Below are 13,659 nucleotides of genomic sequence, written 5' to 3' on the forward strand. Positions count from 1 at the left end.
TTAAATGTGCGCAAGACACAAGGGACAACACGCAAGAAGTGGATGTTACTAACAGACACAACGATGGCAGAAAAGAACCAGGACCACTTCAGTAAACCTCACCACGGTACAACTTTTCAGAAAGGGACGAACCTGCGAAAGCATGCACATTATAGAAATCACAAGTCAAAAAACATCGGCTTTGATGAATGTCAAAGGGATAAAAGAAGAATAAAAAAAACAAAAACAAAACAAAAAGAATTTCAAAACATGCTTAAAGAGCGAACATCAATAACAACAACAACACCAACAAAGAACTTCAATGTAAAAACAACTTTGGTCCATTAAACATTAGACAAAACAAAGTTTACAATCAAAATATTTATTACTTAAACTTTTTCCGTCCTCTGTTTTCTTTCATTTTTTACAAGTTAAAAACAATAATTACATGGCTATTTACAAATGCACAATCAGTATGTATAAAATAAGTTAAAAAAATGAGGAGCACAATCTATACATAATCTATGAACACTCACTGTAGAAACATGTTGGATTGAGATCTCTTTCTTAGCGGAGGAGAAAAACCTCTCGCACGCTTTCCGATGGTGGTCTTTAGCCTCCGGAGGCTGGTTTTTCCGATGCTCCTCTGTCGACCCGTGGCCTACCGTTCTGGATGGTGGACCTCAGGCTTAAGTGCGTTTTAGATTAGGCCTGCAGTCTATCGGAGCCAATCTGGCGCCCATATGATGAAGTGCGTTTGGACCGGAACCAGAACTAGAACAGCGAACACAGACTGAACCAGTGATGACAGCTAGCCTGGAAGTGCAGCGCTCGTTTGTGTTTTTCTTTTTTTTTTTACTTTTTATTAGAAAGCGTCCGGTCAACGACATGTGCACCGTGACACACAAACACACAACATACATGCGCACGCACACCTCCAAGTCAAGTGCTTCGTGTTTTCGTCCTACGCTCGCGTCTTGACATCACTCGTCGTGGCCCGACAGCTACTAAATCGTCGTCTCTGTATCTCATCGGCGGGTCATATCGGCGTCAGGTCGAAGTCGTCGTTGACCTCTACGAGGGGGGTGTAGAATTCGGGAATCTCGAAGATGCTGGTAGACTTGTAAGTGGCGGGATCCAATTCCTGCAGCTTCAGCTGCCACTCCAGACGCTGAACGGCGTTTAACGCTGCTGCTTCGTGCTGCTGACGCATCAAGAGACACGTCTGCAGAAAAACAGAGATTCAAGTCAGTCATATAGGTACTGAAGTTCACTTATGTATGCATTTTACTGCATTAGACAGCAAAATATCAGAGCGGCATGTGAGCTGATAATATTGCAGTAGCTATTTTTATTTCAAATAAATTCAAATTTATTTGAGATTTCATTATCTGACTAGGGTTCTGCAGGTCTTTAAAGTCTTAATTTAGCCTTCCAGAAAAAGAAAGTCTTAAATTGCGTCTTAAAGTGTTAAATCTTAAAAAGGTGATGGCATTAAATGTGGTATGCATTGCAAAATACTCCTACTCCTACTACTACTACTAATAATAATAATAAGGAAATAAATAATTAAATAATTACAATCTTACTCAGTATTTTTTGTTTTGCTTTCCAATACAAATATCTAAACATCCTTAAATGAAGATACATTTACTTGAGATGCATATTGAACATATGAAAAATAAGTAAAAATTAAGTGAGTTTATGCTTAAAACAAGAACAGATCTCTGTCAGTGGTATATGAAAACTTGTTTTCCCTTGAAGTTGTTTTTTATTTGTTCTTACTTTAATCATAGACTCACTGCTTTTTATCAGTTTCTAAGAAAACAGGACTTCTTATTTTGTCATTTTGCTTATCAAGTAAATGCATCTTTAAGAAATGTTAGACTTTCGAACTAGAAAACAAGACCAAAAAATTGACACTTTTTGCAATGTGATCAGAAAGTACAGTAAAACGTATTTCCATATTCTAGTGGTTAGTAGCAGAGCTAGTTAAACCTTAAACTATTTTTTATTTATTGTTTTTGAAAAATAAATTAAAAAGTAATAGAGGTCTGTTGGACGTTGTATTTTGAAACTTTGAAGTGTTGCTAATATAAGATATTTACATTTAGAGACATGTAGAGAACATATTGACCATATTCCATTAAATATTTTGCTTAAATTTTCTTTACTTGGTCTTAAAAAGGACATAATTTTACCTTCATTAAAATAGCAGAAACTCTAATCTTGTTGCTATAATTTCCTGTATTTTTAAGTGTGGCTAATGTGTCCAAATACTTTTTGGGGCCGCTTTACCATGACATTTCTACACATGCTAGTTGTTTGTTGCATTTCATTGAATATTTCTGATTGCTTTTGTACCTTCAACTTGTCAAACTTGTCATCTACATCCTGAAGCCAAGACATAAACTGCCTCGCATTGAACCGATCTCTAACAGAGGTCTTCCCATCGTCACCCTGAAATGTACAAAAAAAAAATAGTAAAGATGACCCATATGTTGCAAAACCATTTTTCTGAGGTATTAAAAGAACATTCCAGATTCAAAACAAGTTAAGCTCCATTGATGTGATGTTGATTGCAGAAAATAACTTAGATTCATCACTCTGGTTGAGAGATCACTGTTAAAGTAATAGAGCCTTTCAAATTAAATTTGTTGTACACTTACATACATCAAGTGAAAGTTACAGTGTTTACTCAAGTTTGAAAATACTCTTGTTTTAATTTAAAATAATGTCCTAATAATGTGGCCACTTACCTGGACGTCCTGGGGCATGTTGTATACTTCGGCATCCAATAGGACTGTGCAGGCACTGAATGGAAGCGTCTGATTGGCTAGTGTTCTTGCAGCACGGTAATGAACTCTCAAAACCTCCTGCTCATTGGATACAATCAGCTTTTCCTGGAAGAACAAATGCCTCAGTCATTTCAAGTCATTTTAATTGCAACCAAAAAGCAGCAAGTTGAAGCTAAAAAAATAACCTAAAAAAATGTTTCTGCATATGATCCTAGATGCTTTCAAACATAATTATATAATTAAGCAGGCTCAAAAAGTTTCTTTCATAACATTTAAGACACTTTCAATATATTTACATAACAACATAATACATAATTTATGTTTGTGTTTAGTAACTAGATATCTGTAAAAGAGCTTATCAAACCTAAATATTATGAACAATACATCTAATAACATTTTATATGTAAAATAATAATCATTATAATAATCTTTTTAATTTTTAATATTTTATCGTTACATTTAACTTTTATAATATTTATCTTTTTAATTTTTAATATTTTATCATTACATTTAACTTTTAATTTTACATTTTTATTTATTTATTTGTATTATTTATTTACACATTTTCTCACAAATCCCCTGAAGTTCCATCATGAACCCCTAGGGGTCTGTGGCTAGTTTGGGAAACCCTGATCTAGGGATTGATGTTCAATAAATATAATCTCGGTTTCCATTTACCCTTTCGATGCTGTGCTGCAGTCTTAGCTTCATCCGCATCACCTCTTGCTGTTTGAACATCTCCTTCAGTGGTTCAGGTAGTGAGGGAGGTGGCGTTATCTACAAAAGCAAACAAATTGGCAAGCTTTTAGCATTTTTTTCCCCCTTAGATATCAGCAAGAATGAGTTGCAATCATTACTTTCACAGAATGGAAGAATACCGTTGGGATGCAGAGCTTGCTGAGAGGGTTTCCATCCAGCAGATAGGACCCATTGAATGTCACATATTCATCGTAGTACTGAGGCGCTTGAGGAATGACACTACAAAGTACTTTCCTCTTCTCCTCGATCTTCTTGCGAATGTGTAAGTATTCATAATAAGGGTTTGCTCTCTCGGTCTGGTAAGGCTGGATCTCTTCAAGCTTCAGTGCATCTACAATTGCAGCTAAAGACTGCTGTGTCTTTTCTTTGACCTGCTGAGCCGTAAGGTTCACTTGGGCCGGTGGAGAAACCCAAGGCATCTTTCTTTTCCTTGGATGGGTCGCCTGAATGTCAGCTTCTTCTTCAAGGAGTCGGACTTTGGCTCTTGCCCAAGATGAATCGGAATCTCTCTCCACGACTGATATCGGGGAGGAACTTCCTGAGGTTTCACCACTGGGAGGCTCTGCTTGATGATCAGTTTGAACAGCAGCACTGCTTTGACCCTGTTCTACATTATCCTGAAGGTCTGATTTCATAGGCTTCTCCTCAACAGCAAGCTGGTCTGATGCCTCTATGTCAGCTTTGCTTTCAGACAACGCTTGGGTTGTTGCACCTTCAACTGAGGATTTTGCCCCATCCGTTTCTGTGATTCGGTTCTTGTCCGAAACATCTTCAGAGACCTCCATGGGCTCCTCGGGGATCCTTTCTGGACTGGCACAGCGAGACACAGTTGTTGCTGAAGCTGCATGAATGCCTTGCTCGTGTTTCTCTGGTTGAGCATCAACTGTAACAAATGGCTCACTGGAGAACCTTGAGGTACTTTCATCTTGCACTCTTGCATCAACTTTTTCTGAATCCTCTTGGACACTGGTTGTTTTCAGCAGTGGTTTAGTAGTTTCTTCAGGGCTTGATCTACATGAACCAATAGATGTACTTGGAGTGCAATCTGTTTTGCTGATGTTCTCCCCACTCTTTTCCACTTTGTTCTCAGAAACAACCGAGGGTTTCTCTCTTTGCTCTGGCCTCAAACTAGAGTCAGCTGTCAATGTCTGTTCGCTACTGGAAATGGGGCCAGTTTCCCACTGCTGGCTACTAGAATTCAAAGGTGCACTGGTTTCAGATGAATTTTGTGTGTGAGAAGACTGAAATGATGCAACTTGTGATGACTCCTTGTTTGATCCCTCTGTCATTCCGGCACCAGGGATGTCAAGCTGACCAAGACTTGCATGCTCTACTTGACTACTAGTGTTGCAAGAACTGCTCTGCTCTTGCAAATGGGTCTGAAACACACTGTTAGCCTGTGTGAGGCTACTTAGGTTTTTAGCACTAGACTCTTGCAAGTGTGATGAAGGCTGAACTTGAGAAACAGGAGTGACGCCTTCACCTTCATTGCTAGTCAGATTTTCGCTTTCTGGAAGAGCACTAGTAAGACTTTGACTGCTCCGATTCTCCTGAACAGGGAGCACGCTAATCTCAGTTTGATGAACCGCAGCTTGCTCACTGCTTGGCTGTGATGCAATACTGATTATCTGAGACTCTTCTGTCAGTCTAGTTTCAGCTGGTGGCACCTTGGCTTCTTCATCCAAAATAGCCCTTAAGCATGGGGACGCATGCCTGCTTGATAACGGTGTTCGATTGCAGAGAGCCGCTTCAGGAAGACTGCTGGTATCTTTATCATGAACAGTAGGTGATCTGGAGGACTGTACAACGAGGGATGACTGCAGGAATGGTGGCTGGGAATCTGAAGCATCCATGTTCATGTCAGAATCATATTCAGTTGGTCTAGGTGTCAGTATGGTTGCATGACAGGAATCTTCTGAACTTGCCACAGAGATCATGGATACTGATCTTGACATAACGCCCGATTTTTCACTCTCTGGTCTTGGAGATCGGCTGAGATTGTTTTCTATGACTGGTCCATTCTTCCCGAAGGTTTTCGCATCCAGCGAGAGCGTTCTTCCACTGGTGGCATCTTTCAAGACCTTCTCGCGGTGCCCATCTGGCGCTTCTGAGCTCTTTGACCAAGTCAGTTCCTTGGTTAGACAAGACTCACTGGACGAAGAGGATGTTTTATTTTTTTCCTTAGTTTTCTGTTTCCCAGGGTCAATTCCTGGACGCTGCTTTAGCCGCTCACGTTCCTTCTGCTTGATTTTCTCTAAGTGCTTCCTGTGCCACTGTTCAATTTCCTGGTCCTTGAGACTGAGCATGCGTTCAAAGCTTGTCTTCATGAGGTCATCATTCACCAACCTCTTTTCTTTGGGACGAGTATCCTTTAGAGTAGGTGCAACCTTAGATTTGGAGTCCACTTCGCTTGGTTTCGGCTTGCTAATTTTGCCATCCCTGTTCAGCTGGGATCGATCTTTGTCCCTTTCCTTGTGTCGGTCCCGCTCACGGTCTCGATGCCTTTCAGACTCTCGGTCCCGCTCTTTTCTATCCCTGTCTTTCTCTGGAGGCTTGGTTGCCTCTTCTTTTGATTTAGACGAAACAACTTTATTGTTCTCACAAACATAGCCTTTCTTCTCTTCCAATAACAACTTTAGATTGGAGTAGGATGAGGAAGAGGGGGTGGTCTCTTTTGATTTCTCTTTTTTCCTCTTGTCAGAATCTTTGTCCCGTTCTTTTTCTTTATTGCGGTCAGATTTTCCATGATCAGTGGTTTTCTCGGGGGCTTTGCCTTTCTTTTCAGAACTTGTTTTATCTTTGTCTCTGTGGTCACCAGAGGAGTGCTCTTTCTCAGCTCTTTTGTCAAGCTTCTCCTTATTCTTCTTGTTCTCTTCATGCTTTTTCATTAAAGACATTGCTTTGAGCTTGTCACCCTCTTTATGGCTCTTATCATTGGGTGAATGTGAAATATTTGTTAATTTTTCCTTTTCTTTCCATCGATCTGTAGAGTTGTGAGGTTCGGTCTTGTCAGCTAAATGCTCAGATTTTACTTTCTTATCTTTATCTGTGTGTTTCTTATCAGACTTTTCAGACTCCCGATCCTTTGTTGGTGGTCGCTTATCGTTTTTCTCTCGAGAGTTCTTCTCTGGAGACTCCAGTTGATCTTGATCAGCTGAATTGCCAGTGACTGGCTTATCATCTACTTCTTCTTTCGCTCCTGAACTGTGCAGTGAGCTGTCAGGAATTCGGCCAGAGCCAAGACCCTCACTCCGTTCATCAACTTCATCTCCTTTTCCGTCCTTTCCCCGCTCCTCTTTAAGAGGCACCTCTTTTTTCTCTTTTTTAATGGACTTGTCCTTTTCTCGCTCCTCTTTTGGCCTTCTGTCCTTACTGCTGCTACTGCTTAAATTTTTGTCTTTTGATGCCCCTCTTTCCTCTTTGACAGGCGATGAGTCTGAGGATTTCGGGGGAGATCCACCAGCAGGCATCTCACATTTGCCTGTGAGTTCTTCATTTTCATCACTTTTGAAGAAGTTCTCCTTCCAAAACTCCCGATCAAACTCCATGTTCCTATGTCCGTCCTTGCGTGGTTCTTTTTGCCGGTGGCGATTCCTCTCGGCGTCATACTCCTTCCTATACTTTTCCTTCTCTTTGTGTTTCAGCTTGTGCTTTTTTACAACTTTCCCATCTTTGTCAGTCTTCCTGAAGACAGCCTCAGAACTGTCCATACTGTTGCTTAGACTACTGTCTTTGAAAGGACTGCAACTGCGGTCATCTCCATCCAAGTTAGGCTCTTTGTGGTGATGTTTGCTCTTTTCCTTGTGCTTGCAGCTCTTGCTGCTAGAACCTTCTGTGCAGAAGTCAGACTCCGTGTAGTGGTTGTATTTGACGACTTCCCCTGGACAGGATCCATCAGCGATAGAAACACAAGTCTTAGCGTTTTCCTGTTTCAATGGAGTTGTCTGCTTGTCAGTTTGGCTGTGGTTCAGCTTTGGGGACTTGACTACAGACAGGTGAAAGAGGTGGACCGATGTGTCATCCTTTGTACTGAATGACATTTTGAATGAGTCCTCTTCCCTGACGCTCTTGTCAGAATTGTCAGACACAGTTGCCGAGGAAAAAAGAAGAGACTTGCTGTTCTCCTTCCCCTCTTCTCGGACTTCCTGGTTCTCCTTGTTTTTGCTTTGGCTCTTGTTCTTTTTCTTTTGTTTACCTTTTTCTTTCTGTTCCACTGGCGTGAGAGTCAAGCTTTCTTTCTTTGATCTACCATCCGTTTTGTGACCATCCACACTGACCGACCTGGTGGGCGAGTTTCTTCTTTCTGTTGGCACCTCGGCTTCATCGCTTGAACTATCTGAACTGCAGTAGACACGCGACGCTTTTGTTTTTTTAGACTTGCACGTCGGCGTCGACTGGTCACTTTTGCTGCCTTGTTTGGAAGCATAGTGGTTCCTTTCCTTCTCCTCCTTCTCCCGTAGCTCTCGCCGTAGGATGTGTCGGTCATTAAGTGCCTTACTGAGGTCCTCCTCCTCTTCCTCATCCTTAAACTCATATTCATCCAGCCCTGACATGGATGACGAAGCCTTCACTGTGGTCGATTTACTGTCAGAGTCTTTTTCAGCATCGGAGTACTCCATGTTCTCGTCTACACTGGATGGATTTACTGAAGGTGGGTCCTCTGATTCTGTGGCATACAAAATAATGGAAAAAAAGGAATTAATAATACGCTATGACATTAGCATTTGTAACACATAACCAGAACTAGTACCTAGTACTCCAAAGCTCAACCAACATTTTTTTTTTCATCAAATAAAGTGCTATATAAAGTGAAAGATATCAAATTATTGTGCGAGGTAATCAACAGCATGCAAAAGAAAGTTACTTGAGACTTGACTTGGACTCAGTTCTTTAGGTCCACAAAGAGAAAAAAATATCTTAATATTGCAACAGTGTTTTGATAAAAGTCTTGACTTTTAAGTCAGTCACAAAGATACATTTCCTGTTGAGTGGGCATTTACAGAAATATACAAAAAAAAAAAAACTTTAAAATGCAAGTAAAATTTTTAATTTCATTTAATTTCAAACAGTAGAAGCATGGCACTAGCAACAAAAAGGTCATGGGTTCAATTCCAAAGGAATTATGAATGGAAAAAGAAAAAAAAGATCCAATGCAAGTCGCTTGGGATTAAAGCATCTGCAAAATGCATATAAATACATTTTCATGCTAAAGAGTTCAAAAACTAACCTAGAGAATGCAGAAAACTACACTAAACATTTGAAGTTCAAAGCTGTCCTAAGACAAGAATGCGTTATGGTTTTAGGGTTTAGGACAACTTTGATGAAAGGTTTTGATCCATTTCAAATGTTGACTAGTGTATTAAGGAAACAGATTTGACTTGGCTTGGACTCTGCATCAGAGATTGCTCAGCATGTCTGACAGCATGCCGCAAATGTTGACAGAGCTTGTATTTAACCCAGAAAAAAAGAAAATAAAAGTTCAAAAGAAATGCCAAAAGCAACAGCACTGGCAAATCTGCTGTCAACTTTCTCCGTACCTGAAGAGCTCTCTTCTGCTTCAGAGAGTGGGATCTCTCCCTTGAGTAACTGCTCAAGCTCCTGAGTGTCAGCAACATCAACCGGTCTCTCCCCTCTCTTGTTGGCCTGGAAGGCATTGCCTCCATGACGCAAGAGCAGCTTCACAATCTATGGTTTGGCAAAACATGACAGACAATATACAGAGGTGAATCAGATGATCAGAAAGATTCACAATTACTACAAGTTCTGCAACAGATATTTGGCTACTTTGAGAGTATATTCATCAGTCAATAAATGTGCCCGCTCTGACATTTAAAAAAAACAGTGTGCTCTACAGCCTCATTAATGCCTAATGCCTAATTTTATTATTACATAAATTAGGTGTTACTTTTATTTGTTGCAATTAAATTGTATTAGTTTGGACACACTAATAACATGGACAAACCTGGTCTACATTCATGCATGCTCAACCAATTTAAATAACTTAAATTGCATTTTGGTATGCTTTTTAAACAACAAAAGGCTTTAACATGTATATATTAAAAAAATAAAGAAAATGAACGTTAAAGCACATAGGCTCACCCTTTAGATTAAAATGATTTCAGATCAGTAAAAACAAAATCAGTCAAACTCTTTATATTAACTGACAGATCAGTATCAGCTTTTAAAATCCATGTACTGTAGGTCAATAGCTGTAAATGTCATCATTTAAAGTAAAAACTCACATCTTTGTGTCCGCTGCTGGAGGCGTCATGAAGCGGAGTGTCATCGTCCAATCCCTGCGTGTTCACTTCCGCTCCTGCACCAATCAGAACCTTCGCCACATCATAGTAACCAAGGTTACAAGCTTCATGGAGAGGCGTCCAACCTGAACAAAAGGACAAACCAATATGAGCTCATGAGATTCTACAACTGGAAGGAAAAACAGAAAACTTTTAACCCTATACACACTATCATATTTGATATACAAATTTTAAGGCCTCTAAATGATCAACATGATCAAAACATTGCTGTTGCACAATATACTCCATGCCTTCTGTCGTCTGATTGGTAGTTTATACTTTTTTTAGCAAGTAAAGGCCTTTTAGTGCAATTGCACGAATGTCCAGCTTCAGCTCATGCTTCATTTGTCTTTGTGCTGTGAAATCTCTACTGATTTTTAAAAAGTAAACGTAAGAATCCTTTTACTAATATTTCAAGATGAACACTTACTGGACTGAAGCAACTTATGATTACCTGATTATCCATAAAATCATGTTCAAATATGAGTATCAAATATGATCATCAGGCTTGTTTGACGAACATTTGTTCATCTCTAAATCATCATTGTAGCCACCATCATACCCAAATCTTCAATTTATTAATTTATGGTTTTACAGTAGCAACAATACCAGCAATTACTATATTATTTTATAACTATTTAATTGTTACAAAGTAACTAAATTACATAAGATGATTATTTAATTGCATAAAACATAAAAAATAAACTACAGACAGCTTGTTATCAGGTGACGTGATGCTGTAAATGTGCATAAAACACAGTCTCACCTGCAAAATCTTTGACGCTCACATCCGCTCCGAGCCCAATGAGTTCCTTCACCAGCTTGACATCTCCTCTGATGGCGGCCATATGCAGGGACGTCTCTCCTCTCTCGTTCCGTTTGTTCACTTTGTCCTTCTGTCGTGAGGACGAGCTGCTAGCGATCTTCTTCTGCACAGCTGGAGATTGAGAGGGGTGGCTCGGTGTGGTATCTGAGATTACAAACCGGTAAACCAGAACATCAAGGTCATACGGTTTATCTCAATTGTCAATCTGACCTAACTTGACTACAAAAGGAAGTGAAAAACAGATTACATCATAACTCACAGATCATAAATAAACTGGTGACTGCAGGTTTGAGACAGCGTTACTATAATTAGCAAAGACTAATCTTTTTTTTTTTTGGCATTTTCACCTTTATTATGATAGGACAGATAAGAACTGACAGGAAGCGAAGTGGGAGAGAGATAGGGGGTAGGATCAGGAAAGGTCCTCGAGTCAGGATTCGAACTTGGGACGCCCATAGTGCAACGGTGCTGTATGTCAGCGTGCTGCCCACAAGGCTATCAGCGCCGACATAGCTAAGAGTATTCATTAAAACTAATTGAAATAATGCTTAAATAAAATAATACATAAATATAAGACTAAAAATGCTTAACCTTAAAAACATAAATGAAAATGAGATATGTTGCCTTGGCAACTAACATAAATAAAATTACTAAAATTAAATTAAATGTAACTTAAAATTAATTACAAACAAAGCTAAACAGAAAAAAAAATGACCAAAAAAAAGACAAAAAGTACAAAAAATATTAAAACAAACTATTTAAAATGTTCACTAATTGAAATAAATCTTAAAATAATATAAATATTAGATGAAAACTTCACTTCATTTTTCAAAACTTAAATTAGAAATGTTGCCTTGGCATCTAATAAAATAAAGCTATTACAACTAAAACTATTAAAAGTTGTTTTCATTAATTGAGAAAAATCTGGAATTAAATGAAATATAAATATCTGATGAAAACTTAAAATAAATTAAACTTAAAAATGTAATTAAATTAAAGATAAATAGAAATACAAGAAACAGAAACTGATAAAAATGACAAAAGCATAAACAACTAAAACTATTAAAAAATAATTTTCATTAATTGAAACAAACATGAAATTAAATAAAAGATCAATATTACATGAAAACTTAAAAACAACAACAAAACTAGAAAATTTGAAATGTCACCTTGGCAGCTCACTGAAATAAAATAAATAAATAAATAAAAACTAAAACTGACAAACAAACAAAACTGACAAACTAAAAAACAAACAAACAATAAAAAACGAAAACTGATGAAATGACAAAAACTAAACTAAAATTAAAATGAAAACTGGAAATATAAAAATAAAATCTAATTCAAAATATTAATGCATACTATAACAGTATATAAATAATACTAAAATAACACCGTTGCGAGAGTGAGACATTATCATAAATGAAAACATACTAAAGCACAATAAAATATACACTCAATATATATTTTTGAGTAAATATTGGCTTTTGAACATGAAGAAATCAAAATTTAAGAGATACCGATGGTCTACTAAAGAAAATATATCAGTGACAACTCACTGAACTTACCTCGGTGTACAGAGCAAAAGGTGAAAAAATGTTCTGTGTTCATCGTTTCCTACCTGGACTGTTGTCTCTCGCCGTCATCTGCATGACAAGTGCCATCTGCTTTCGTTCTGATAAAGGGTAGCCGAACAAAATGTTCACAGGGACGAAAATTAAGCAAACTTCAAAGTGAAAATGAGAAATGTTGCATTGGCAACTAACTGAAATAAATGTAATTTGCAGTACTAAACTAAACTAAAAATGATAAAAACTAAAATAAAACAAAAACTGATAATATAAAGAATAAAAACTAATTTAAATATTAATAAATACTATATAATAGTACATATGGAATATATAATATGATATGTAAATAGTATATAATTAGTACTAAAAAAACAACAAGGTTTTTAGGCTAGGCATTATGACAAAAAATGTTATATTTTGAGATTTCACATAAAGATTATATAGTTATTTTAAGTTATTCAACAAAAAAAAGTAAATATTAATTAACTATGTTGCGATGCCTATTTAAAAATTTTTTTTTTACAAATTAAAGGTACAATATTATTTTTTGCAAAGCAAAATATCAGATTATTCAAATGAATCTGAAAAAAAAAATGTTTAGGATTTATTTAATTAAAAATGATACAATTTATAGTTCAGACTCTAAATTCTGAAACGTCCTGCTCTGTATTTTTGCATTATTCCATAATTCTTTGTCATTTTCACATGTAAATAATGCACTGAAAACAGCACTGATCTATATAACGCATTATAAACACTTTACATAGCGGTTGACACACTTATATAATCGCACAGTATCATCATACCATCAACGCTATTTGATTATATGTTGTTGTTTTAATATTCTAAGCAGCCTATTCTTATATTCGTATTCAGTCTTAATGTAGTAATATTAATTACTATATTGTCTAAGTAGTCTTTTCTTATATAATCAACAGTATTCATGTATTTTGCCTTCTAACTACAGAACTGAGACTAAAACAAGAGATTTTAGGCTCCATGTAATATAATGACGATATATTTTTCATTATTCCCTCATGATCTTCTGCTACTTTTTGAGTCGAAGCTATTGTGTTTTTGAACGAGACCCATGTATTTTATGATGATGGCTTAACCGTTACATAACACCCTTGAAAAAAACCCTCTAGTACAGCTTGTCCAATAAAAACAGGTCTTAAAAGTGACCAGGAGGGGGCGGCAGTGAAGCACAGACACAAGCTACTAGAACTTTCAGAGTGAATGTTAGACTGACCCATGTCGGAGTCCCGCTCTTCGTTCCGGGGCGGACTGACGGTGAAGGAGAGCTTCCGTTTCATGGAAGACTTTGACTTCCCCTCTTTCCCCAGGATTTCACTCCGATCCAGCTTCGGAGTTTTGGCAAACGGAGAGATTTTCTCTTTACTCTGTGAGAGAGAGAGAGGGAGGGGGGG

General features: G+C 37.7%; 2 protein-coding genes across 2 annotated transcripts in view; both read right to left on the bottom strand.

The window, feature by feature from the left end:
* Positions 1–831: 831 nt before the first annotated feature.
* LOC107696110 (ankyrin repeat domain-containing protein 12-like) lies at positions 832–12,362 on the bottom strand. The gene is made up of 9 exons (XM_016496290.1): positions 12,280–12,362; positions 10,602–10,805; positions 9,779–9,921; positions 9,074–9,221; positions 3,656–8,202; positions 3,456–3,554; positions 2,739–2,882; positions 2,344–2,439; positions 832–1,204 (listed from the first exon to the last, which is right to left on the bottom strand). The coding sequence occupies exons 1-9, from the start codon at positions 12,320–12,322 to the stop codon at positions 1,019–1,021; spliced, it is 5,610 nt and encodes a 1,869-aa protein (XP_016351776.1). The 5' UTR covers positions 12,323–12,362; the 3' UTR covers positions 832–1,018.
* Positions 12,363–13,192: 830 nt separating this feature from the next.
* Positions 13,193–13,659, bottom strand: part of LOC107696118 (ankyrin repeat domain-containing protein 12-like) — a 52,114-nt gene continuing 51,647 nt past the window's right edge. The window contains exon 3 of the mRNA XM_016496303.1: positions 13,193–13,632. Coding sequence (XP_016351789.1) covers positions 13,327–13,632 — 306 coding nt within the window. The 3' untranslated portion in view covers positions 13,193–13,326. The remainder of the gene's footprint in view (positions 13,633–13,659) is intronic.

Source organism: Sinocyclocheilus anshuiensis, unplaced genomic scaffold, assembly GCF_001515605.1.
Source record: "Sinocyclocheilus anshuiensis isolate Anshui unplaced genomic scaffold, SAMN03320099.WGS_v1.1 scaffold217, whole genome shotgun sequence".
Taxonomy (NCBI): Eukaryota; Metazoa; Chordata; class Actinopteri; order Cypriniformes; family Cyprinidae; genus Sinocyclocheilus; species Sinocyclocheilus anshuiensis.

Coding starts and splice junctions, on each gene's coding strand:
- LOC107696110 (XM_016496290.1), bottom strand. CDS start 12,322: ATGGCACTTGTCATGCAGATGACGGCGAGAGACAACAGTCCAG. Junction 9,222..9,778: donor CCAGCAGCGGACACAAAGAT/GTGAGTTTTTAC, acceptor GCCAAACCATAG/ATTGTGAAGCTGCTCTTGCG. Junction 8,203..9,073: donor AGCAGAAGAGAGCTCTTCAG/GTACGGAGAAAG, acceptor TGTATGCCACAG/AATCAGAGGACCCACCTTCA.